The 25,995-nt window shown below is 34.8% G+C and overlaps 2 protein-coding genes, 1 long non-coding RNA gene and 1 pseudogene across 6 annotated transcripts; 1 reads left to right on the top strand and 3 right to left on the bottom strand.

Annotated features, from left to right (window-relative positions):
* Positions 1-218: 218 nt before the first annotated feature.
* Positions 219-5,715, bottom strand: LOC130714400 (uncharacterized; annotated as a pseudogene).
* Positions 5,716-8,491: 2,776 nt separating this feature from the next.
* LOC130710787 (signal peptidase complex subunit 3B-like) lies at positions 8,492-10,881 on the bottom strand. The gene is made up of 2 exons (XM_057560149.1): positions 10,635-10,881; positions 8,492-8,613 (listed from the first exon to the last, which is right to left on the bottom strand). The coding sequence occupies exons 1-2, from the start codon at positions 10,879-10,881 to the stop codon at positions 8,492-8,494; spliced, it is 369 nt and encodes a 122-aa protein (XP_057416132.1).
* Positions 10,882-14,305: 3,424 nt separating this feature from the next.
* On the bottom strand, positions 14,306-18,223 carry LOC130714520 (phosphoglucomutase, cytoplasmic-like). Of its 4 annotated transcripts, none has more exons than XM_057564423.1 (9): positions 17,679-18,223; positions 16,922-17,051; positions 16,709-16,776; positions 15,784-15,903; positions 15,574-15,674; positions 15,174-15,233; positions 14,967-15,066; positions 14,705-14,862; positions 14,306-14,624 (listed from the first exon to the last, which is right to left on the bottom strand). In XM_057564423.1, exons 1-9 carry the CDS (start codon positions 18,084-18,086, stop codon positions 14,522-14,524), a joined length of 1,248 nt encoding a protein of 415 aa, XP_057420406.1. In that variant the 5' UTR covers positions 18,087-18,223; the 3' UTR covers positions 14,306-14,521. The 4 variants fall into 4 exon arrangements, with proteins under 4 accessions (XP_057420406.1, XP_057420407.1, XP_057420408.1 ...); XM_057564424.1 differs by having other exon boundaries at positions 16,709-16,771; positions 16,938-17,051; XM_057564425.1 differs by having other exon boundaries at positions 17,633-18,170.
* A 221-nt stretch (positions 18,224-18,444) lies between these two features.
* LOC130714521 (uncharacterized) lies at positions 18,445-19,816 on the top strand. Its single transcript, XR_009011308.1, has 2 exons — positions 18,445-19,495; positions 19,623-19,816. It is a non-coding gene; the product is annotated as an uncharacterized LOC130714521 (long non-coding RNA).
* The last annotated feature ends 6,179 nt before the right edge of the window (positions 19,817-25,995 follow it).

Genomic DNA, 25,995 nt, shown 5'->3' with positions numbered 1-25,995 from the left:
ACCTGACACTTTTGTTTAAACTAGATCAACCTCAGTCAATTGATCTACAAGATTGGTGGTTTATTTTATGATTTTAACAACAATACACTGAAGTGTAGTTTTACACATCAATCAAGTTTCACTACTATACACTGAAGAGCAAAAACTACTACTTTGTACTATTCAATACTAAAATTGTTACATGTTTAATAAATTTTACATGATCCAACTTGAATTTGATAAATAATTATTGTATTTCATTGATTAATACTTGACTAAAGACTACAATATATATAGACTAACAAAGAGATAAAGAGAAACTAAATCTATCTAATCCTATCTCTATTTAAATAGATATCATCTCTATTTAAATAGATACTAATCTAAAATAGATAAACAAATCTTAACTATATCTCTATGAGATAAGACTAATAATAAACTAAATCTTAATAGATATTCAACACTCCCTCTCAAGCTAAAGCTTACTTAGCTTTAAGCTTGTAACAAATCGAACCCAAGAAGAAAATTATCTTAATAGATATCCCTTATTAATGACGGGCTTGGCAAATCTCTGAATTGAATAACCTTTCAAACTTTTAGTAAATCCATGGCGGCAAGAGACAACTTCTCATACTTGAAATTGAATAATCTTTCGAACTTCTGCTAAATCCATGGGAAGGCAAAAGACAACTTCTCATACTTGATCTGGCTGAAATTGATGCAAGACAAAAACCAATTCTTCTGGAGTGTCGTAGGGTAGCTGAGCCAGCAAACAAGGGCGAAAAACCAGCAACAATACGCCTGAAAACAAAATAAGGCTGAAGCAATAGCTTACCCCAACAGCAACCATACAGAAATAAAACATACTTGAGGTCGATCGATTGATGGCTTCTAAAACAAACAATGGTGTCAACTTTGACACAGACAACTCTCAAACATTAGAGAGTGGGCCAACGCAACTCGCAGCTGAAGCCCTAAAACCAGAAAACCAAACAGGGTCAGCGCAACCTGCAGCTGAAGCCCTAAAACCAGAAAACCAAACAATCGAGACAAAACAAACGAAGGTGACACTGTCACCTCCAAAACCAAACCAAACCAAATTGCATAAAGTCAGCCAAGATCATTGTAATAAGAGCATCTCGAACCATGAGACGCAAACTAAGATCTCAAACAGCGAGAAACATCGCAGATGAGTAAACACAGCAGACTCACGAACCAAACTAGAAGAGTTGGACCGGACGATCACCACGGTGGCGGCACAACACCTCAAAACAGAGCCAAACAATAAAATCCTTTACACCGGAGATCTAAACAATGCAACCCTTCACCAAACAAACGAATTACCATTGCCAATTGCCAAGGAGAAGAATTTCAATTCTTGCAATCACATGCAACATTCAAAGACTATCAATAGTGTAGCAGCGCAATACAATTAGATCCAACCAAACACTTCTTGAATACAACCTCCACCAAACCAGCAACAAAGGGTAACGATTGTCGAAGGTGTTGATTGTGGTCTTTATTAGGATATTTAGCAATATCCAACACTTCCCCTCAAGCTAGAGCATATATGTCATATGCATAGCTTGTAACAAATATAATTAAGATATTTCCAGATCTTCCCCTCAAGCTAGAGCATATATGTCATATGCATAGCTTGCAACAAATATAATTAACTTGCGGAGAAAAGCTACTGCTGCCAAACACAATGTCAATGCGGTAATCAGAAATTGTAGAGACTTGAAATTGCCCTTCACTGCTTACTCCCAACAAGTAGGTAAAGACTTTGCCCTTTCACACAGCAGAAAAAAGAGAGTGAATCTGCGAAATCTGAAATTGCTCAAACTGTTGCATCAAGGAAATCTCAACCTTGTCATGAACCAGAATTGTAATGATGTTGGTCGAACACTTCATCACTGTGAACACATTAATTTATGAAAAACTGATTTTGATCGCCACAAATGTAATGATCTTTTTGTGATTTCTATACTGAAAATTCAGTATATGAATTGGCAAAGAAGGAAATTGACGAAGAAATCATAGGAGAATCACAAGATGAAGGGCATTAGTAGTGTTCTTTTCCATCAAAACTTCAATACCACTGCTGTTGATGAAATAGAAAGGAAAGCTCCAACAAAAACCTCTTCTGAAGCTTTACCACCACATAACGATAAAGTAAGTCCACACATGCACATAAATAGAAAAATCTGAAGTAGGCATCCAAGAACAACAAACAATACTCTGGATCTGGGCAAAAGGACCCCTGAAACAGCACCAGGAGGGGTAGACGACCTTGTCTGTGCAATTGCGACGGCGAAAGGATGCTTGGAGGGTGGCGCGAGTGTAACTCACTCGCTGAGAAGAAGAGTGCGCGTGGAAGGACATTGATAGTGGCTGAACATTACTAGGGTTCCAAGACAAAGGGGACCATAATCAGAAAGAAACGAGGCCGTAAGAAAACGGCTAGAACTAACAAGCGGAAGCAAAGTACGAAAAATAAATCCAGAAAGATTTGGAAAGTCACCATGAGGGGGCTCACGGGGGAGGAGCCCCCTCACAGCGGTAGGATCGAAACTTGCGCTCTGATACCAACTTGAATTTGATAAATAATTATTGTATTTCATTGATTAATACTTGACTAAAGACTACAATATATATAGACTAACAAAGAGATAAAGAGAAACTAAATCTATCTAATCCTATCTCTATTTAAATAGATATCATCTCTATTTAAATAGATACTAATCTAAAATAGATAAACAAATCTTAACTATATCTCTATGAGATAAGACTAATAATAAACTAAATCTTAATAGATATTCAACAATCCACACTTGTGTGTCTTAAGACAAATTGTTACCAGCTAAAGGATGATAATCAGGCTCCACTGCAGATTCCACATCATGAGTTCCCCTCTCCTTCCTGAATGAGTTGCTGTGAAGATCCCTTGCAATTTTAGCTGTTGTATCCAATAAGTACAAAATAAGTGATGTCAAGCAGCAACAAGCAAACATGGGTATGGGTCCATAAATCCAGAGGAACAGAGGAAATGACAAGTAGAATGCCCTCAATCCAAGGGACCAAGAATGGCTTCCACGGTTCAAGGTTTTTGTAATGTATTCCATGTACTCCCTTTTGTCTCTGAGTGTAGGTCCAATGATCAAGAAGCTTACATGGGCATAGCATCTTATAGACTGCACATTGCATAAGAATGCAACAAGGAAGCATATGGTGATAGAAATACGTTTGATTGAATAAGTACTGTAAAGCATGGGAGCAGTGTCATCACTATTCCATGCATTGCTAGCAAAAATACCAATCAGTGAAGTGAATTTGATTGCTGTTGTAGCAAGAAGAGTGGATGCCATGATATTGTTGCGGATAGTTTGAACTGCCAAAACTCCATTCTTCGCGGGATCCTGAAAATATAGCAATGCAATTAATTCTGGAAATCATGTTAAATGGAATTTATTCTAGAAATCATGTTCACAGCTTGTCAAAATGATTTCTGAAGGCGAGGGGTTTGATGGAATGAGAAAAGCGAGGAAAAAACTTACAGATAATGTTGCACAACATCAGAACCTCAAAAGACCAAATAACAAGGATATTTAGGGTGCGTATTTATTGCCATAAGCACTTACCACATAAGCTATTTTGATAAACTTGGTAAAATAAGTTCAAAATAGCTTATAGGTAGTTATAAGCGCTTACTTTTAAGCTAATTTGAGCAGCTTATGGAAATAAACTCAAACAGCTTGTAAGTAGGTTATTAGCTATCTGTCAAACACTTAGATAAGCGCTTATGGTATACGATAAGCTAAAATAAACTCTTCCAAATGCAGCCTCAATCAAAGACAAGGCCAGTATCACAACCATACCAGTAAGCACAGCAAATACTAAGTTATATGGAAAGCACATTGAACCAACAATGAAGCATCAGTTACCTAAAGTTCAGAGTGTGTTCTTAAGTGCTTCTTCTGTTGATTTTTTTTTTCTATTGTACACTTGATCTTTCTAAATATCAAAATGTAAGACAAAGGCAAGGCTTCATTATAGTTCATAAGAAGTGCACAAAAAAACCATGTGGTGGTAGTTCTTTGGTGTTTTTATCTCGTTAACAACTTCTAGACACATCAAGCTAGTTTCCTGAATTGGTGTTTGATCAATTCAAACTATGAGTTAGTGCAGCCAAACAAGAAAGCTTTGTAACCTTTAAAGCGAAGAAATGAGGACATGCAAAGAAACAAGAAGTTGAGTTCCCGCTAACACTATATATCTTATGTAAGAGCCCTTAAGGAGTACTATCAGAAGGTTCAACAAATTACACTTCAATGGGAGGTCTCTATAACTAAATGTCCTCTTTTGAGATAGACAGCAGAAGAAAGCATCTGAAAAACATTACTGATTAAACAGATATGTCCTCAGTTAGTACAATAACTCATCAAGGTTTCCACCATCCATTAGCTTTTTTCAAGGCTTCACATATATTTTCAGTCCTTACTCCTTACAAATATAGTGATTTTTGTTCCTTGTATACATCCCTAATTTTTTCAAATTTTCTAATAACCAAACTCTGTTAATTGTTGATGTGGTAAACGGAGGCACATGTCAACTGTGCCATGTGTTTGAAGAATGTTTATGAGGACATGAAAGAAAGTCGCTATATCAGCAGGGACAGGAAAGCAAATCTTGCTATATTTAAAGGGTCTAGAAACAGCAATTTCTACTGACTCAAACAGCAGAGGACTTGAAACGGCGAAAGGGACACATACAATTCAATCTAACAACTAAGTTTTCAATGAGTTGAAATTGGAAAGCATGAAACTCAATCTATTATGCTAATGAACAAGGTTTCAATACTGTACCATATTAAAAAGTCATGTTCAAATTAAACTTGAACAATCCAGTATTCTAGATTCCGTGTTAACTTGGGAAAAAAAAGTCTTTCCTAAGAGAATCCAGAATCTAGAGTGACTACTATCACCCAATGTTAACAATTTCAGCAGTGTCTCAACTCTCAACCAATCAGGGCAATGACATGTTCAGTTAAAATACCCAGTTTTGCTTTAAATTACCCTAATAGTCTTAAATGTTCTACCCAAGTGCATAAATAAAAAATGGCAGATTCAACAACTTTGGTGTTAGGTTTAGCCTGACAAACATCACCAACAAGCTGCAATTAATTCACATACAAAAGGGTAATGCACTACATTTAGATACCAAAAGAGGGGAAATGGGAACATGCTAGTGCCCTTGCTTCAATGAGCTCCAGAAAGAAGGGGAACTCTGGCTTTATTTTTTCCCTCAGTAATAAGAATAGTCATAAACTAGAATACCAGATTCATTGTCACCTATCATAATAAAAAGATTCTGACTTTATAATCAAAATATAAACTTGCTTCTGTCATCAATTGAAAGAAATAGAAAGTTAAGAGTAAACTCAATCAACAACCAAGGGAAAGTACTCACACTCATCATGAAAAGAACCCATTGATGACGAGACTCGGCGTTTAGGCCATGATAGTTCGAACAGGGTTGTATACTATGGTGTAGAGAAGCCAGATATGGTATATCAAGAACACCAACAGACCCAGCACCACCAACAAATGCTCCAAGCGATCATTCTCCATGCTCATGGCCACCAACACACTTAGCTATCTTTGTTTATGTTTGGTAGAAGGAATTTGGAAAGTGATTCTGATTCAGTAAAAAGCTAAATGATTTTTTCAAGGATATATAGTCTCAAGCCAAATCCAAAGACACCAAACTAATTTCAAAGTTAACCAATCATAAGGGTGGAAAAAGTGTATGCCAACTAGGATAGAGTCCGTTTGCCCGTGCGATGCACGGGTAGTTTTTTTACCAAATCAATTGTTAAATTATAATCATTGAGTATTTGATATATATGGAATAATATAATGATATATTTACTAAAACATACAATTTTAATTAGTGAAATACTTATATGTTATTATTATCTTCTTTTTCTGTATCAATATTTTATTTACTCATAGAAATTAATTGGATAACTCTGTAATATTAAGTTTTGTTCGCCCTTAACAATAAGTATGGAGCTTGTGGGTGTAATTTATGGCGCGATCTTGCATGTAAAAGATAAACAAATAATTCATACAAAGAGTTACAAATAATGTATATAATATATATTGCTCAAATGTTGGTTAATTGAATTAGTACCCAACCTTAGAGCAAAAATTTAGGTCAGATGGCACAACGTAATTGGTGGTTTCTTAGGAATAGTGAAATCCAAACTCACAAATAAGAAGTACTAAATACCTGTGCAATGTAATATTTATTTATATTTTATAATTTATATATTAATAAAATTTCAATTATATATTCAACTTAAATTCAAGATAATGGTAAAATATATAATTTCATTAGTAGAATAAAACACAATTGGCAAAAAAAATATTATTAGACTATCAATCGGACTTATTCATTTTTTTTGTTGCATCAGAAAATTCGGACTTATTCATAAAAACGTGAATATTTTTATTTAATAAATTAATAAAATTCCAATTAAATTTCTACATAATAAGATTATGATGGTGTATAGTGATTGATTTATCTAATAGGTAAGAAAAAAATTTCGATTGTGGTAAATTTTTAATGTGCTTAATTTCTTTAGGGATTTTCCATTTACACCACTTTACTTACCCGCTATCATAATCATATTCTATGACAACCTAATTTTATAGAAAAACAATACTGGTTTAGTAAAAAAAAAATCTGTACTTTCAAAAAAAAATCTATAATGAATCAAATTTAATAAAACCTCTTAGTTGGAAAAAAGTAAACCATGAGTGTACAACAAAATAAATTATTTTTCAATTTTTGACATTTTCGTACTTGCAACTTTAGAAAAACAAATTTGTATCTAAAAAAAATTCTAAGTTCATATCAAAATTTTATCTACCTGCTTACAATTCTTGACAGTGAAAATTTTACATCATAGCGGCCTTTTTAGTATGTGAACTACATGACAAATATTGACAATGATGGGATTAAAAAACTTATGGTATTTATAGTGGAAAATAATTTTTGTGCTATCTTCTTATTCCATAGACTTTTGTATTTTTTGTTTGCAGTGCACCAATTGATACCTTGTGTGAGGACTAAAATATAGTTTATGTGCTTGTGAATGATCAAGGCCTAATTGTAATTCATAAAAACCAATCATTTAAAATGGAGATCAAAACATAATAGTGACTCTATTTTAATTAGCTAACACACCTATTAATAATTGAAAATAAATTTTGAGCACAAGAAATCCTCAAGAACATAGTAAACAAAGTGTATGTGTGCATATAAAGCACTAACAAAAAACCAAACTTATAGCATAACAGACACGAAAAGTAAACCCCAAATGAGAATAGAAAACTCCAAAGGAGTACATTGTTCCACTTGAGGAAGCCGCAACATATTTTTTATTACCACTTAAGAGATCACAGAGAAAGTGAATTACATTTGTATTAGCAATCCTTTGTGGATACGAAAAAAATCTTTACTATACTACAATTAAATCTTGAAAGATTCAAAAGTAGAATGGTAAAATTAATCTTTCATCACTCATAAAAAAAATTCAAGAAATGGAAAATTAAATAAAAACAATTAGCAAGCAAACATATTAATTTGAAAAGAGTTAGTAGCAACTTGATAAACTGAGCAAGTAAAACACTAATCTGGAAACTTTTCTTTTATAAATTGAAAACTCTCTTATGTGATTTCTAATTGAACCCATAATAAGAACCACAATGATCTCAATGGGAAAAAAAATTGAACTTAAAGATAATTAGTAACAAATGGATCGAGTGATCCATATAGCGGACCTTAGTTGGATAAAGCTTTCATTGATGTTGTCGAACAGTTGAATTTGAGTTTTTTTTTTTTACAATAATTTTAAGTGAGAGCAAAGCATCAAGGAAAATAGAGGGAATATGTATTTTAAAGAGATAAGTTACATAGATAAATGAGAATGAGGGTATATAAATATAGTTTCATTGTCCGAAGTGAAGACTCAAATTTAAAACATATAGAGATGTGTGTTACAGTCGGCTAAGAAAGAACTACAACAATCATCAAATGTGTTACTTTCGACACAAAAAATATAAGCATAGCAAGAGATTGCAATAAGAAGCAGCACCAAACAATGAATGTCATCAATATTATTGAAGAGAATGTCCAAAGGTCTGTAACTTCAGCTCATTCAAATGAAGCCATATTATGTGAAACTCTGCCACTTGAATGCTTGAACGGAGAAATTGGTTAGGATAATTATCTGTAGTCATTCAACCAAAACACCACAGTAACTCAGCAAGCAGCAAAAATAAGTAGCATATCTTTTTTTGGTACATAAATAAGTAGCTTATCTTTAGGTAATGATATAAAATCCAAATGATTCAACAGAAATAAAAGAAAGTTATTAACCAACTTGCAATAAAAAAATGCATGCTTAAGAATTCAAAGTAAGCAAGTTAAAAGAGAAACACCGTTAACCAACTTGCAACAAACGCAAAACATGGAAGACTGAACTTGATGCATCCTTCATGCCAAAGCCATCTTCAAGCCATGGCACAACTCTCTTGAAAGAATTTTCTAAATCATACTCATCATCTGTGAAATCAATCACAAGAATCATCAGTCACACTTATCATGCACAACCTGAAAGGATAGGGATGAGAATAAAATGTGAGAACACAAAAGCTTCTGCTTAACTTCATCCACATCATAAACTTAGTCCTAACAACATGTCAATTTAATAGATCAAAACTAATTCACTAACTCTCTCTCTCTCTTAGCAACTGCATTATTAAGTCAAATTCATATCATTACAACTTAAATAATCTTCAAAGCCAAAGTCATCAAGACTTCCTGTAAAAGCCTCCAAACCCAGCATTGAAGAAGGAATTGCTCCTGAAGGCCTTTGGAATCTATGAGGAACAGTAGCATTTTATAACCTTAATAAGATTTAAAAAAAATAATAGAACAAAATTATATATGAAAGTAGCCAACTAATATATGAAAGTAGCCAACCAATGATGTAGAAAAATAACTTGAAAGAAGCTAATTAAACCCCTTACTCCCTATGTCTACTATCCTATACTGTGGTGATGTCTATCTCACTTCCCTCTATCAAAATTCAATCAAAACATTTATATTTCATTGCCTTGGCTTCAAGTTTTCTACATTAAATGGCAGAAACAACCGGGTGTCTCCTTGGACAGTCTACAACAACTTGAAATGTAGAGTAGACTTTACTCAACAAAATTTCTTGAAACATTGTGATATTGTTGGACCTGAATTTTCTATGGGTAGATGGGGATAAGGGCTGAGAATCAAAGAAGGAGAAACCATAAAAATTAAAGTGTTATGGATGACAAGGTACATGAAAGAATGCTCACATAATTTAGAAAATGGATGAAAAATTCCATCCATCATTTCCCCCATAACTCAAAAGTTTCATGTCATTGATTTTCTTTTTCCCGAGGTTCTGTATGATTCTCCCAAAAAAAATCATTATCCCAGTCATACCAGAGCACAAAGTACGTTTTCAAGTTAGTCATGCATTGAGAATCTAACAGTAGATTTCTACCAAAAGTAAGTTCTACTCACCTAATCAAATGACTTATAGTGGAAAAACTTTGGGTTGAAGCAAACATGAATCCTAGAGTGACATAACTTGTATTGAATTGAATTCCCCACATCTAATATATGTGCTAAAGTGAAATAGATATGAGTGATTTATTCACAAGAACAAAATAAATCCAAGTAAGAAATCTTTCAACGAAAGCTGAAATAATCAAGGAATGACTCATGTTACCTGACATTCCTGGTTGCCTTGGAAACTTGGGCCTTAAAAATGGAGGTAGATAACCATAGAAAGGAGTCACTACTGGTTCAATTTACCAAGTTTAAACTATGTTGGTGCTCATCAGTTGTTGCTTCATCCCATTGAACCTATTAATAATTCAAAATACCTCAATAAGCCAATTAAGAGATTATTGCTAATTGTAAGATACACACTATGACCATGAGGGACATATGCACATGGAAAATTATAAGTTGTAGGACATAATGAATGTTATAATGGATGTTATAAGGTACTCAAAACTAAGGAGTAAGGAAACAAAAAAACATTTTGTTAAATAATGCAGTGGTTAGTCTATAGAAAGTAAGCCATAGAATGCCTTTAAGTTATAATTTTAATGATATGTGATGAAGTTCAGCTGCAATATATAGCTTAAGGCATGGTTATGCTAATTATGCAGTTGTATACTTGTATGTGGTATGCCTGTCACATAGTGGCTACATACTTCAGTATCTTTCTGCAATCATGGTGTTAGATTAGATGAACTCACATGGACTAATTTCTTTGCATTATTTCATTTCAAATTTTAAATTACTGTCATATGATTGCATCTTTTACTGGTATGCAGAGCTGAATATGATCCAAAAAGTGATTTGCTGAAGCACAAGTTCATGTTAAATGGTGCAAATGGGATAGGGGAAGGCAGGATGAATGAAAATCCTCACATAGGGAGTATTTATTTTTCGGAAATTGAAGTCCACAACCAAATCTCAGATGTGCAAGTGTTCAATCACTTAAAGGCAAAAGTTACAGCAAAAACATTAACATGACAAGAAGACATCATCATCTATATTCCTCAGGCAACAGTAAGCTGGAGCTTCATATTCAGCAGCTACAAATACAAAAACCTGTTTTTTGTTCCACGTGAAAAGCGACTGCAAATCTGCTGATATATTCAATGCCATGCTGACCTCGTCATTGCTGTTGGGTTGTTTCTGAAACCAGTTGATGTTCAAGACCGGGACTTGGACAGAGGGAGAAGGGGAATTGAGTGTATCAGAGAAGGAAGCCATGCCGCACATAAAGGCCAGAATGGTAGACGACTCTCCCTTCACTACACATAGACAGTATTTATAGAGAAATCTAATACCTAAAATGTTTACTCCAAAAAGCAAGTACACATTGTGGACGAAAAAATCAAATTAAATCAATAACATTTAAAGTGATTTAGACTGGAAACTGACCAAAGGATTGCTCATCCGAGATTTGCTCCTTGGGAATGCACTCAGATCTGGAATTTAGAAAGAAGGATGAACAAATAACAGAGAAAGGATGTAGCTGTCGAAATATGGCTGGTTCCACCATTTCCGGTGAGCGAAACCTCCTTGAACACGGAAGGGAAGGCAAGCGTCGGCGATGATGCAATTGAATGAAGCAGAGACGCGATTTGACAGGAGCAGATGAGAAACTGAGTTGTAGACATGGATGAGCAAGCAATAGAAGGAGCAAGCGGACGATGACGACATTGAGGAGGAAACACTGAGCTGTGATGGATGGGTCATGGGTGAGAGTACACTCATGTGACGTAGAAGAAGACTGGAAGTAGGTGAAAAACCAGGAAATCAGTAAAAAGAAGAAGATCAGATGAACGATGGAGATGAAAAACAAAATTTGAAAAAGAAGGACAGATGGCTTAATGTGATTGGTTGTTTTGTAGGAATAGTAAAATCTAAACTCATGAATAAGAAGTAGTAGATTAACAAACACAAGGATAGTAGCCCGTTTCTGTGCGATGCACGGACGAGCGATTCTACCGTTTAACATATTTAATTTTGTAATTTATTAAGGTGAATAAATTAATTCACATACCTATCATTTGTAATTTTTTCGAATATATAACATCAACAAAATTTATTATTAACTTTGCTAATACATATGTGACAATCAACTGATTATTAACTTCAATGTGTATAAGAAATGTGCATTTTGCATTATATCCTTTTTTCAATAGGCTTAAATAAGTTTTTCGTCCCTCCAAAATACATCGTTTTTGTTTTCCATCATATAATTTCTCTCCATTAAATTACATGCGAAGTCACAACAAATTCAAGTTCCACATGCATAATCAACCTTTGGATAGTTTTACCATTCAAGCAAACATGTAAACACACAAAATACCACAAATCAGGGAAAGTATAAGTAACATAATCAAAAGAGATGGAACAAAGTTACAACTTCTTCAAGATATACAAGTTGTATACATGAATCTCATATCTATTTGGCTGGACCATTCTCCATAACTGCATCATGTGTCATGCTACAGTATCTCCAAGCCTCCTACTACCGGCAACAAACCTCACCCTTTAGGCCAGAATTGGTATGTCTTTCGCCTCATATCTCACCAATGGAGTATCAAAGAATTTCTCATTTGTTCCAAGATCCATTTGGAAGCTGAACATTTATTTCATGAGGCTCCGAAATGTTCTTGCTAGACATGATTGAGGATAATCATTCGGATCTGAATTTCACACCGTAAGTAAAGAAATTAAGTGTACTGCAGCAAGGGGGTGTTTGCTTGTGGGATTTTTATAGTTGCTGGGTTTTTGTCAGTTTTATGTTGACAGGATTGGTTACTCTACCGTTGTAGTTACTGCAATATGGCACAAATATATACATTCTATTTTTCTTTAAAAAAAATCCATTTTTCCTCACATATTAGATTGGTAAGAGATTTTTTTTACAGAGTAATTTCTATGGATTGTTCATGTAAAGTTTTTCACACACCCAACTAAATTTGAAGTGGTACAAAGTGGAGCCATTTACTCTATGAAGTAGATCCACAAGGATGCCAAGTCATAATCCAATAAAATGATATACGAAATACAAAGAACTCAGCTCTGGAGCATGAATTAGTGATGAGAAGTGCTTTTCCCAAGAGCTGAAAAAGGAATTAAACATGCACTTCAATTCTCATTCCACAAGCCTATTTTGGTGTGAATTGGTTGCTGTAAAATTCATTGTAACGTGTTAATCTGAGAGGAGTTAATCAACAAACCATGAAATTAATATCAAGTTCAGTGATTGTACACAATAACATAGTAAGATTGCTCTATTATCATAAGCTCCACAACAATTGATGTGATGTTGACAGCTAAAAAGAGAAAACATGCAATTGGATCAAGAGCATATGCATGCTGGCACATAACCCCAAGAACTCTAGTATCAAAGAGATGGTATTTGGGTGAATTTTAGATGGTGGCAGTCTAGAATGACAAGTGATCCTCGTTGCCAGCTGTGTAACTCAGAGAATGAAACGGTGCTCCATCTTTTCAGAGACTGTACGTATGTGAAACCCTTGTGGCTTCAAGTGGTTGGTCAGCGTTATCTCGCGTGTTTCATGCAGGCAGAGCTGAGTGATTGGATCTATGATTCCCTTCAGGCCCAGTTTCATGTTATGGGATCATCGAGGCTTATGGACTTTGCTTTTCTCCTTTGGGCAATCTGGAAAGCTCGTGTGGAGGTTGTTTTCAATGGAGGAACCTTCAATTTGCGAGGGATAGTTGAAGCAGCGTTGAGGTTCCAGGTCGAGTGTGCTTCTTGCGACCAGGATACGTTGGCTCGTTTGCACCAGGCCACTGCGGCTCAACCTTGCCAGGATGTTGACGTCGGGTGGTCTCCTCCCTCTCCAACCTGAGTGAAATGCAATGTTGATGGTTCTGTTAAGCAGATTACAGGAGCAGCGGGCTGTGGGGGTGTTTGTAGGGACGCGGATGGGAGATGGGTGTTTGGTTTTAGTAGGAACTTGGGGCGCTCTAATGTCCTCTGGAGCGAGCTCTGGGGAATCTTTACCATGATCCATCTGACTTGGACCCGTGGCTTGCGAAGACTAATTGTGGAAAGCGACTCCCTTGTAGCGGTGAACCTCATCAATGGCAGCTGCGAGTGGTCTCATCCTTATGCCTCCTTAGTCCTGCAGATCAAGAATATGATGCTAAAGGATTGGGAAGTCAAGTGCCTTCACACGCTGCGTGAGGCGAATCAAGTTGCAGATTGTTTAGCCATTATGGCTCACTCCCTCGAGATGGGTACTCATGTTCTTGATGATCCACTTCCTACCTGTAGAGACTTGTTGTTTTTTTATTTCACGGTTTCACGGGTGTTGTTTACCCGAGGTCGCGTCGTGTTTAGTTTTCGGGCTTAGTCCCTCCCAATAACCAAAAAAAAAGAGATGTAGTCATTGATGCCGCTCATTTGATGTAAGATTTAGCGCCAAGACCATGGAACCCTTAACTCTCTCACCTTTCTCTTCTTTCTCAAACAACTCTAACAAATATGGGTTAATGGAAAAGTGTAATTTGTAATAAAATTCTTTTTAACTAAAACTAAAATTTGGAGCTAGGCAGCTAGCCAAACATGCTTTTATTTATAATCAAAGTTTGACTTGAGTATTTGAAATAAGTTGCTAACAACTACAAAATTTGGAAAGTCTAAAAGAAGTATAGTCGATGCACAATCATGATCAAAGGAACAAATCATTAATACAACCTATCATCTTCTCAAGTAATAGCCCCTTTTGCAGCAACTAGCTAGATAGTTACAAACAGTTTATTACCAAGCATATATAAGCATAAGCCTGCCAGTACTGCATTGCGCATACAGACATGTGTCTTTGCTTGCAAAACTACACACTGATGAAAGTTTTGAGAAAGAATCTTAAAACTTAAAATCTCCCTTTAAGCCAGCAGAAAAGTATGGTATAGCTTCAACAGCATTTGTAGCAATAATGGCCACAGAATCTGAAGGAGTGACAAAAAACCTAACAAAACAGACACGTAAATTACAACCAAAAAGTTATACATACAATTAAAATTTATCATGAATTAAGTGATCCACTACCTTTTACCGAGTATCATGTTGCGATCTGCATCACCATCAGCAGCAGCACCAAACTCTGGGGGCTCATCTTGCGGTTCGGATTTGCCCAATCCCATGCGAGCAACCAACTCCTTTGCATATGTCAAATTGGGGTCAGGGTGTCCGCCTCCAAAGTCTTCCTGTATCCAAGAAAGTCATGAAAAAATTAAAAGTAAATCATCACTATATCATTAAAAATACTTAAAAAGCTTGTCATTGGCAATGATCAACGAGGGAATGAGACCTTTAGTGTACAGTTCAGTAAAGAGCTTTCTTGTGTACCAAGCTCATCTACAAAAATACTCTTTGCATAAGCTCCAGCAACTCCATGTAATCCATCAAAACTTCAATAAGATTACAGAAATTTACCATTATGTTTCTGGGTGAATAAAAGAGCAAAGAAGAGGAATATTCTATAATAAACTTTTAAAAAAGCATCCACAAAATATACCAGAATGTGAACTTAGGAGATGACAGCAGTTTCCTGATAGATTCAAAATCAAAAATTGACCTGTACAGTTTTAATCACGGATAAGGATCGAATCAGTGAACCACATAGGAAGATAGAATGTTTGACCATCTTATGAAAATCAAGATTGCAAATTGCAAGAACAATTGGCGCATAAGCAACTCGAAACTGAAGGCTCAAAAATTGGAAAGGCTCAAAAATTTATCAAAACAAACTTTTACAGCATGACAAGTTTTTAAACATTTTCTTCCTTTAACAATCTCCGGTTTTGCAGGTCAAGTGGCACCATGACATTGACATGACATCAATAAATCAATTACCACAAAGCTCCTACATATGAATGCAGAGTGCAACATAATGCTAATCCGGTAAAATATCTTACTTCATCAATTTTATATAATCACTTGCTGAATCAAAAACCTCAACGTCAAATGGTCCTTCAGGGCCTGTAAAGTTTGTAACACCTACTTTGGTGATATCCACCTTGGAAAACGAATTGAGGATTGGGAACAAGGTTTAGGTAGAAGTAACAAAAGTCTTTTATTAGATTAGAAGAAAAAGGGAACATTTGTAGCTAGGTTGTAAGCAGTACGTCTGGCAGATCTTCAGCACTAAAGTACTCCTTAATTGTTGTTGTGTTTTCATATATCTTGTCAGTAATTCCCTCAGGTGCTGGTCCACCATTTTCCATGTTATATTTAATTCCAAAATCCTGCATAATTGAAAAGAACAATGAAAATCACTCAAAGATAATTTTATATGCAACATGGTTCACTGTGATAAGATACATGAAGCTTACGGTGGAATCAATTCATTGATTCTGTCTTTAAAAACCAAGCCTAACATCCATCTAGTTGATACAACCTTTGAAAATATCCATCTTATTAGAATATATTGTCTCTTATTGATATCTAAAGAAACTGCTATTTTCTATGTCCACTATCATTTATCGGTTATAAAAAACTGAAAGGCAATTCACCAGGGCAGAAAGCTTATTTGCCTTTATTTAGGGAGGGGAGCACTCAGGATTGCTTTTGTGGCCACATAAACACATTATCTAAAATGTTGACCTAGATCAAGCTTGCTACTGAAAGCTTCCCACACTTTTAAAAAAGAATAATGTGTAACTGCATGTTTTCCCACTATTTCTTGTTATTTGGTCGTTAACATTCCAATCAAAACCAAACAGGTCCTAATAAACAATATCAACTGAGGCCACTTGTTACCTTTACCCGCTTTGGAAGCTTAAAGTGGCCTTCGAAAAGTAAAAGATAAAAGAAATTATCACATATAATTTCACCATCTAAGCTAAAAAAGAAGCAAGAGTACAAAAGTGCTATCAAGTGATTCCAAGACCCATATAAACTATAAACAGGAAATAGAATTTGAATAGAATATTAGGCAAGCTACATGCTGAATGTTAGGCAACTCGGTTCGGATGTCAGATATAGAATGTGAGAGAGATCCACACATTAAATTTAATTCCTCAAAAAATGATTAAAAGTAAAAGTGCTTGCCTCCTCAGGGCCACCAGGGTTGTGACTTGCTGTCAGTATAAATGCTCCTGTTGCCTTGGATCCCTGAACTAACAACACATTTTTTTCATCCATTATCTTTCTTTTAATCCAGGAGATAAAAATGCTACCTCAGAAAAATCATGGAATACCTTTGGGGAAGTAAAAAGAAACTCTACATGAAGAGAGAGTCAAAGATAAAGAAAAGCAAATTACCGAAAACATGACTTACATCAACCCCGACTCTTTCACGTATAACAGCAGATACTGCAGGAGTTGAAAGCAATCCATTTTGACCAACCCAAACACGTCTTGCACCATTTGCTGCTGACATTTTAGTTATAATCTGCATATCGATAAAAATTATTGATATATTGAAATGAAGAAGACATGCAATTAAGTATAGATACATATCTCTCTAAGAGAGGCATAAGCAGTGTAAGATAAAGAAGTAACTCTCTTTTTCAGGAGTATGAACTTTGAAGTAGGAAAATAGTAATTTGGTTTCCATATCCTCCTGTACTTTCTCATTTAGAATGCATCTGGTTCTATCTTTCTTTCGCTAGTTAGTATACCTTTTAGTGATTGTAGTAATTCTTGATTGGTAAACCCAACCAGCGATTTACAACAAACAAGTCTTTATCTATAAAAAGAAATATAGAATAAGAAGAAATCTACTAGTTTTGATTCCTATGAACTGTTGCAAAAAAAAAGACAAAATGTATCCAAGAGTTCAGAAGAGGTGCAATCAGATTAGTTAAAATGCCTACTAGGTAAGTTGCACTGAACAATAAATCTCAATTTAATCAGAAATCAACTTAAACCAGAGAAGTTCAGTTTCAATGTGGTAACTGGTAACAATAAATCTATTAAGGTATCAAAGCAAAATGAGAAGTTTTCCAAACAAAGTGCAGTGAATTTGAAGACCCGGATGCAAAGCTGAAATCTTTGCAGCAGCAGACAATCCACAAACCAAGGTGGTGGAAGAGGGGTTAACCCCAGAAGCCACCATGCTCTGAAAAAGCACCAACGCTTGTTCACTCCTTCCATTGCGATCAAGCCCAGCAATGATGGAAGTCCAAGAAATCACGTCACGCAATGGCATTTGATGAAACAAACAACCGTAGAGCATTATCAACTCTGCCATTGGCAAAGTAGCCGGAACGTCCCTGACCTCAGTGGGCATTTCCCAGAACAATGCCCCAGCATCCTCGACCTTTCCAAATCGCAAGAGGCCGTCAATGAGGGTGGTCCACGACACAGGGGTTCTGCTGGGCATTTCATCAAACAGGCTCCGGGCGGTCAGGAAATCTCCGCATTGAATACAGGCCTTGATGATGGAGTTCCAGGAAACTACATCCTTGTCAGGAAATCTCCGCATTGAATACAGGCCTTGTAACAGACCAAATCTTGAATATAGGCTCCGGTAAATTTTGATTGTTGAGGTGGTGAAGAAGAAGAGATTTTAGCAGCGGTTACAGATGATGTGCAACGTTAATAAAAATAAAACAAAACCGGCCCGGTCTGGAATCGGTCCCCAACGGGTGGATGACCGGTTCGACCGGTCACCACCTACGAAACCAAGCCTTCCTCTCCTCGAGCATAACCAGAACCAAATAGCTTATCGAACATAACCCTAGCAGAACCTTCCTCTTCTCCATCCTCTTCTTCTCTTCATCTTTTTACCATGAATCCGAACCAGAACCAGAACCAGAACCAAATACCTGGAAGATTTAACCTGGTAAGGAATCCCAATACTCACTGAGTGGTAAGGTTTTTCTCTAATGTGGCATATCCACATGTGTGGCCGGATGGGCTTCCAAACCTGAATGCGGTGCATATCTCGCACATGGATAATGTGCGAAAGCATCAAAATAATCATGTAGCTGAGGCGTTGCAGAGGATAAGTGTCAAGGTCAACAATTTCCCCCATGTTCCATATCATGATCCTGATTACGTACCGCAGGTGGAGAGAAGAACTGTGCTCTACCTTCCGGGTTACAAGGAAGTCGCTGAAATGTTGAAACTGTGAAACGCGCATGCCACAGAGAAGAACTGAATGCGTGTGCCACAGTTTCAACATTTCAGGGACTTCCTTGTAACCCGGAAGGTAGAGCACAGTTCTTCTCTCCACATGCGGTACATAATGTGGATCATGATATGGAGCATGGGGGAAATTGTTGACCTTGGCACTTATCTTGTGCAACGCCTCAGCTACATGCATTCGCACATTATCCATATGCGAGATATGCGCCGCATTCAGGTTTTCAACAGCATCTTCAAGATGCTAATGTTTCTTATGCTTGGACTCCGGCCCCGTTGCTTGGCGTTGGCGTTGGCGTTGGCGTTGGTGTTGGCGGTCGCGGGGCGGTGGCGGTTGGGCCATCACCCAAGTTGGCCACGGTAACGTGGTCTTTCAAGGTGGGGAGTGGCGGCATCATGCATACTCACGTGCACGCCCATGGCAATGTTTATGTGATTAATGGGGCAGCTCATATAGAGATTGAAGAAGAAGAAGAGGCTGTTGTTGTGGATGTAGCAGCTTGGGCGGCAAGTTTTTTCAGCTCCCGAGCAGCCGGGCCCCTCGCGGAAGCACCCGCTGGCTTGGTGCACACCCACGTGCACGCCTATGGCAATGTTTATGTGAGCCGTGGGGCGGCGGCGGAGGTTCATATTCAGCCTCCTTACCTTGCTGGAGCTGCCGAGGAGCCGGGCCCCTCGCGTGAAGCACCCGCACCAGATGAAGGAAGAAGCCTCCTTCTTCCTTGCAAGAGGTCCAGAGACTCCTAGGTGTGTCATTTCTCCCCTTCTTTTAGATTGCTGTTAGTCAAGTAGTTTATAGGAAATTGTATGTTATCCCGTACATATACTGTAATTTGCTGGAGTAACTTAACCATACTGGCATCTGGTTCTATAGGATTATTTGGGCTAGCAAAAGATTGTGAAAAAGGTCTTGAAGATTCAGAAGGCAAAAGAAAAGCTTCTTTTTGGAGGACTTTTAGGTTCGGGTGATTACAGTAGTTGTTATTTCCCATGTTAGTTGTTTGAACTCTATATAGAGAAATTGTGTACTTTGTTTGTCTTAATTTACTTGCTGGTTTACTGGTTTCATCTTGTTGCTATACTAAAATAGTACTTGTAATTTCAATGCACTGATCTTTTGACTGCACTAATGTTTTTCTCGTGTTAAATTGATTTCTGTTTGTTGAGGAGATATTATTCTGAGATATATCTAGACACATTACATTACACGATTTCGAATCTTGACAATATTTGTTCCATACTCCAGTGAGTCGAAAACTGTAATACCTTTGCAGGAGTCTCTAGAGCTAATCTAAACATCTTGTTTACATGCTTTAGTTCATTCTACCGCAATTGGTAACTTCACTGACAATTTAGTTGTTATAGAGGTTTTTTTGCCCACAAGTTTCTCTTGTGTTCCCTTTCTAAATGAATTGAGATTTGAGACATCAAAGGGGCAGATAGTTTTCTCCCAAAATCAGAGGAGTTTTCTTTTCTTTTGGGAGATACTACTTTTAATTTTAGGAATTCCTTTTATTTTCCACATTCTACTGCTTAACATCCTTTTCCCCAGCTAAAATCAATAGCGCATGCTTAATTGATTTTTTTTTTTCTTTCTATATCAGCAAGAAAACTGAGACCCTCAAATTGATCGGCAGTGCAATTGTATAGGCACAAGCAAGTGTTGTTTGACCTATTCCTCTAATTCAATAAATCCCCACCACGTGAACCCATTACTGGATTCAATATTAAGAAAAGAGTTTTCTTTTTAAACTCGTAATCAGCAACATATAAGGGAATACTTGCTAAAAACCTTAGCTGTCTAAAAAACCTCTTGAATGATATTCTGTGAACTCATATTCATATCTGGCCAATTACATACAATCTTTATTTATCGTTTCAATAACCTTAAGAGGAGATCTACATACTGCTTTTTGATCTGCTTTCATACGTTTCAATTAGAAGAATCGTCTTTGATTAGAAGAATTTTTTTTTTGAAACATAGAAGAATTTCATCAGGTTTACATTGATATGCCAAATCAACTTATGGTCACATGATGTGTGAGCTCTTGGTATTTCAAAAACTATCTATAATCCTTTCGGAGAAACTTGATTGCCGATTGCTTTGTGTTGACCCTTTTCCTTGACACAATGCACAAACTAGGCTTCAAAAAATCTTGATGCTCGTACTTTGACCTGCATTCAAAGTTGTCACTGGCTAGGATTAGTCTATATAAAAAATTAACGGCGATTGATTGGCTGCAGAAGGCTGCAAAGAATCTGAATTAATTAAAACTAGTTTATGACCCGTGCCTTACATGAGAGATTCTAATTTTGAATGTAAGTTTAAAATTTGTTGATCAGATTAATTTTATTGGGTAATCAAAGTGATGTGGTTTGGCTTTGTTGTATTTTCTGCACATTTGTTTTTGTTTCTTTTTATTGAAGCATACAGCTTTTTGAGAAAATAAATAGACCATTGTTGGCGTAGTTGTTGCTGCAAAGCACGATGTTTTAGGGGCAAATTTATGAGATCGATATGTGAAAATAGAACAAAATCTAAATTAAACTGACAAAACTTTTGAATAATCGTAAATGTTCGACTACGGTGTAAATGTAATGTAGCCGAAAAAAACGTGAGGTTACACTTTAAAACTGTCAAAACTCCGTATTGTTAAATGACATCATTTGGGCATCATTCTCGAGCTCCCAACGACGAGTTCTAAATCCTGCAATGTTCACAGTAAAGATAAATGATTTTAATGTCATGTAATATTTGTGGATAAATTCAATAATGTAGTTATAAACAATCATGATTTAGCAATTAGAATATGAAATTTGACATTTGATTTGAACTTTGAAATTATGTTCTGGAATGTGCAAATTTTGAGGACGTTAAATCATGGTTTAAACTCACCTATCGAAGTTGTCTTCTCCTTCTATCTTTAATAGAATTTGCTTATGCACCACATCACCAATTTCTTTAGGGAGGTGTTCCATGCTGCCGCTCTATATTAATTTTAAATAAAAATAAAAACAATTAGTATCTTATCAACATAAATTTAATTAAAGAGTAGTGTTATTTACATGTACATGTTCACCTTTTTCCATTTTTTTTAGTATTTCTTTGCTTTTTTTATTGAGCAAAGCACAACCATCATGATAAAAAATGGTCAAAGTTACTGATTCAATGTTATCTGCAACATTAACTATCAGCTTGTACTTAATGTAAACATAAAAAATTAAATTAATTGAATATGAATATGAATCAAATTAATTAAATTATGGTAATTGGAGTTTACCGTGTGGTAGGATTTACGTGCATGTTACAATTCAAGCAGTGATAAAGTGCTTCGTCAGATGAAGTTGTCACGTGATATTTACAGTCATGGTAAAATCAATCATCGGTGCCAGTGATGGATCCATAAATTTTATGTAATGAGGGCAATATATACATATAAATTTGTAATAAAAAAAATTAACATATACTATTAGAAGTGAAGACATTTTTTACTAAAAGAGACACGGGTGAAAACATTTTTTACCAAAGGGCCCACCAAAAACCACATATTTTTATTACTCAAGTGATAGCATTTACCAATGTGGGACACAAGTGAGGACATTTAGCAATGTGAGACATGAGTGAGGATAATTTTTATCAAAGAAATCATCAAAAACCACATACTTTTACTACTCAAAATTTTTTCTAATATATTTTTTCATATTCAAGTGAGGGCACTTGCCCTCATACTTGTGTACTTAGATCCGTCACTGATCGGTGCTTACAATTTTTTCAATCGCGGCATACACATTGTGCACTGGAATAATAAATAGGAGTAATTGGATTAAATTATTAAAAATAAATTGACGTAATTAAAGTAGTGAATCTAATTTGGAGGAATTGATTTATAACAATAAATGAACGTAATTAATGCATTAAATTTGTAATCATTAATCATAAAAGATATATGAGCTTAACATTTGCTGAGTATTAATTTTATAATTAATTTAAATTTTGGCTGAGTATTAATGGTAATAAATTCTCATAATTAAATTCAATTAAATGTCTTATTAAAGCATTTAATACGTGATTATTATTTTTAATTATTAATTCTTTAATTTCTGTATGGTAATTAATACTTCCATCAGGTACTTTTTCTTTAAAAATGGATAGAAAGATGATAAGTTTTTTTAATTTATTTTACGGTCATTTTGTCATTTGAAATCATGAATTTTAAAAATTGATGGACGTAATTAACGAATTAAGGAATCAAAACTATTTTTGAAAAATGAATTTTAAAAAATAAATGAACGTAATTAATGTATTTAAATTGCAATAATGAATATTTAAAAATAAATGAATGAAAATTTAAATAAATTATTTAAAAATTAAATGAATGTTTAATGATTCAATTAATGCTGGCACTAATTTTCCTAATATAAATTTCACAATTAAAATTAATTCAAACTAATTATTGTTTACTAGTACTTTTTACCCGTGCGATGCACGGGGATATTCAATTTTGGGTTTTGTGTGTGTTTTTTGTTAAATATGTTTTTATTTAAATACATTTTTTTATTAAATTTTTGTTAAATCTGTTTCTTTTTATTAAATGTTTGTTTTTGTTTTTGGTAAATCTGTTTCTTTCACCTCTAGTGTTTTTACTTTTTACCCGTGCGATGCACACGTGGATATTCATTTTTTTGTGTTACTTTTTTTAAAGATATTTTACAGATAAAAAGATATTTTTTTTTAATATAAGAAATCATATATTTGTAAGTTTTTTTGTATTGAATGCCTGTGTTTTCTATTTTTTTTAGTTGCTATTTATTTAAAGTCCTTTGTACTTGTTATCAATTTTTTAAGGCTTAAATACTCTAGAGGTCCCTGAAATTGTTCCCCGTACGAAAATAAGTCCCTGGAAATTTTTTTTAATCAGAATAAGTTCCTACTCATGTTACCAGCTTAGGTGACTCAATTTTTGCTGAGTTATTGATTCCACGTGGCTTTTAGATTTTTTTTTTAAATACACATGGATTAAAAAAATAAAATTAAACATTTAAATTTAAAATTAAACCTTTAATCTAATTAACCTAAATCCATAATTAGATTTAAAATTTGAAATTAAACATTTAAATTTAAAATTAAACCCTTAGATTTAGGGATTTAGGGTTAATTAGATTTAGGATTAATAAGATTTTAATTTTAAATTTAAATGTTTAATTTTATTTTTTTAATCCATGTGTATTTAAAAAAATATAAAAGCCACGTGGAATATTTGACTCAGCAAAAATTAAGTCACATAAGCTGGAAACACGTGTAGGGACCTATTCTGATTAAAAAAAAATCCAAGGATTCGGAATCGGAAAAAAAATTTCCAAGGACTTATTTTCGTACGGGGAACAATTTCAGGGATTCTACACTTTTCTTTTTATTTTTTCTATTTATTTTGTTGTTGTATTTTCTGCTTTATAATTCAAAAATTAAATGTAGTGCCATGTTTAGATTTTTTTTATAATATAATAGTAAGCACATGTTAATTGAATTGTAGAAGTGGTAAATTTTTTGCCTAATGGAATTATTTCATCTTACAAATATAAACACTATGAATTGTGGTGACATATTTTTTGTTTTTGGTTATGTATTTTTTTTTTAAATTACATTTCTATGAGTACATGAAGTTTCCTTTTATAAATTTTTTTTGATATAATAATAGAAATCATAAGTGAATATGATTGTAGAATATGAAAGGTTTTACTCACATTATTAGGCAGTTTGAAGTTGGATTTAATTGTATTCTTTACGGTTATAAAATTTTAAGCTTTAGAGGGGCCTAAACCAAAAAATGGGCTTTAGGTCCCTCTAAAATCCTGGTTCGTTAGTTTAGGTCCCTCTAAGGACGGAAGGTGACGGCAAGGGCTGAAAACTTAGTATTATTTTCCAAAGAAATTTTTGAGAAGGGCCTAGACCAAAGAAACCTGATTTTAGAGGGACCAAAACTTATTTAAGCCGATTTTTTTAACACATTTTTGTGCTTAGTAACCAAAATGCATATTTAAGACATTTTATTTTTTCTATAATAATAGAAAGCATATATGAATAAGATTGTTGAATATGAAAGGTTCTTGTGATATTTTATTTTGGTGTTAAATTCAAAACTAACCAATACAAAAAGAAAGGAAACGAAAAATCAAATACAGGAGAATCTCGGCCTTTTTGTTTCCACAAAAAAGAAATCACAGAAAAAGCCAAGTTGAATAGGAAAATCTTACATATTTTTACCCTATTAATGCTATTTTTTTTATAAGCAAATGAATTATATTGAAATGAAGTTACATGCGGTACTTCAACCCAATACAAGAAGAAAATAAGAGGAAGGAAAAATAGCAAAACAACTTATACAAAGCGATACCAAGATCCTTTCCCTAGTAAATTAGCCCACCACCCACCACCTCTAATGGAGAAAGATTAAGGAATTCATGCCTCATTAAAACCTTACTAGGTGCTATTGAATAGAAAATCAGAAGTTACTTTTCATGGCTTTAACAAAGATGAGTGATGACTAAGGAAGCTCATTTAAGTGCAAAAAGGAAGATGAAATTGAATGACCCTGTTTTCCTTTTTCACAAATACATTTGTATATAAAGAAAAAATGCAGAAGAAAATTGTCGTAGTGTAAACCTCCTATGCCCTCATACTCATTTTAACATTTCTTGTGAGTTCTCAGTTCACCAACATCATACTTGACTTTCAAATGCTCTTCTAAAAGAACAACCTTGGAGATGAAAGTCAAAAGAAGAGGAAACCTTCCAGCTTTGAAGCCTCCAATTCAAGGAGAAGATTCTGCAGCAACAAAAATCAAGAGAGGATAACTATTATCATTTTATTTGAAAAAATTAACATCAACAAATAAGCCCCCAAATTTGAACAGAACAACAAACACTACATGATAGGCATTTTTTCTTAATGACAATTAAAAGCATAGAATTTGAGTTGAAGAAATGCAAATGTCAAGATATCAGCTAAAACACCTAAACGAAAAAACATTTGTTTAAGCTAAACATGATGTTCAAAAGCATTAGAAAACAAAATCGACACCCCCTAGAACTTGAGCTTGTCCCCCCTCAATTTCTTGTGGTTGTTGACATGAATTTAGTCACAGCCTGTGCAAGTTGAACTCAAGTAATGTCAATTCACCATCATTAAGAAAACTTAAAATTTTCTCATTGTTACTCACTTCTCTAAACTCATGATAATCATGAAAGTT

This window comes from Lotus japonicus, chromosome 4, assembly GCF_012489685.1.
Source record: "Lotus japonicus ecotype B-129 chromosome 4, LjGifu_v1.2".
NCBI classification, from domain to species: Eukaryota; Viridiplantae; Streptophyta; class Magnoliopsida; order Fabales; family Fabaceae; genus Lotus; species Lotus japonicus.
The sequence above is the reverse complement of the archived record's forward strand: the minus strand, read 5'-3'. Positions and strand labels throughout refer to the sequence as shown.

Coding starts and splice junctions, on each gene's coding strand:
- LOC130710787 (XM_057560149.1), bottom strand. CDS start 10,881: ATGGCTTCCTTCTCTGATACACTCAATTCCCCTTCTCCCTCTGTCCAA. Junction 8,614..10,634: donor TGATGATGTCTTCTTGTCAT/GTTAATGTTTTT, acceptor TTGATTTCACAG/ATGATGAGTATGATTTAGAA.
- LOC130714520 (XM_057564423.1), bottom strand. CDS start 18,086: ATGCGGAGATTTCCTGACAAGGATGTAGTTTCCTGGAACTCCATCATC. Junction 14,863..14,966: donor TACTGAACTGTACACTAAAG/GTCTCATTCCCT, acceptor TCTTGGATACAG/GAAGACTTTGGAGGCGGACA. Junction 14,625..14,704: donor AACATGATACTCGGTAAAAG/GTAGTGGATCAC, acceptor CTGTTTTGTTAG/GTTTTTTGTCACTCCTTCAG.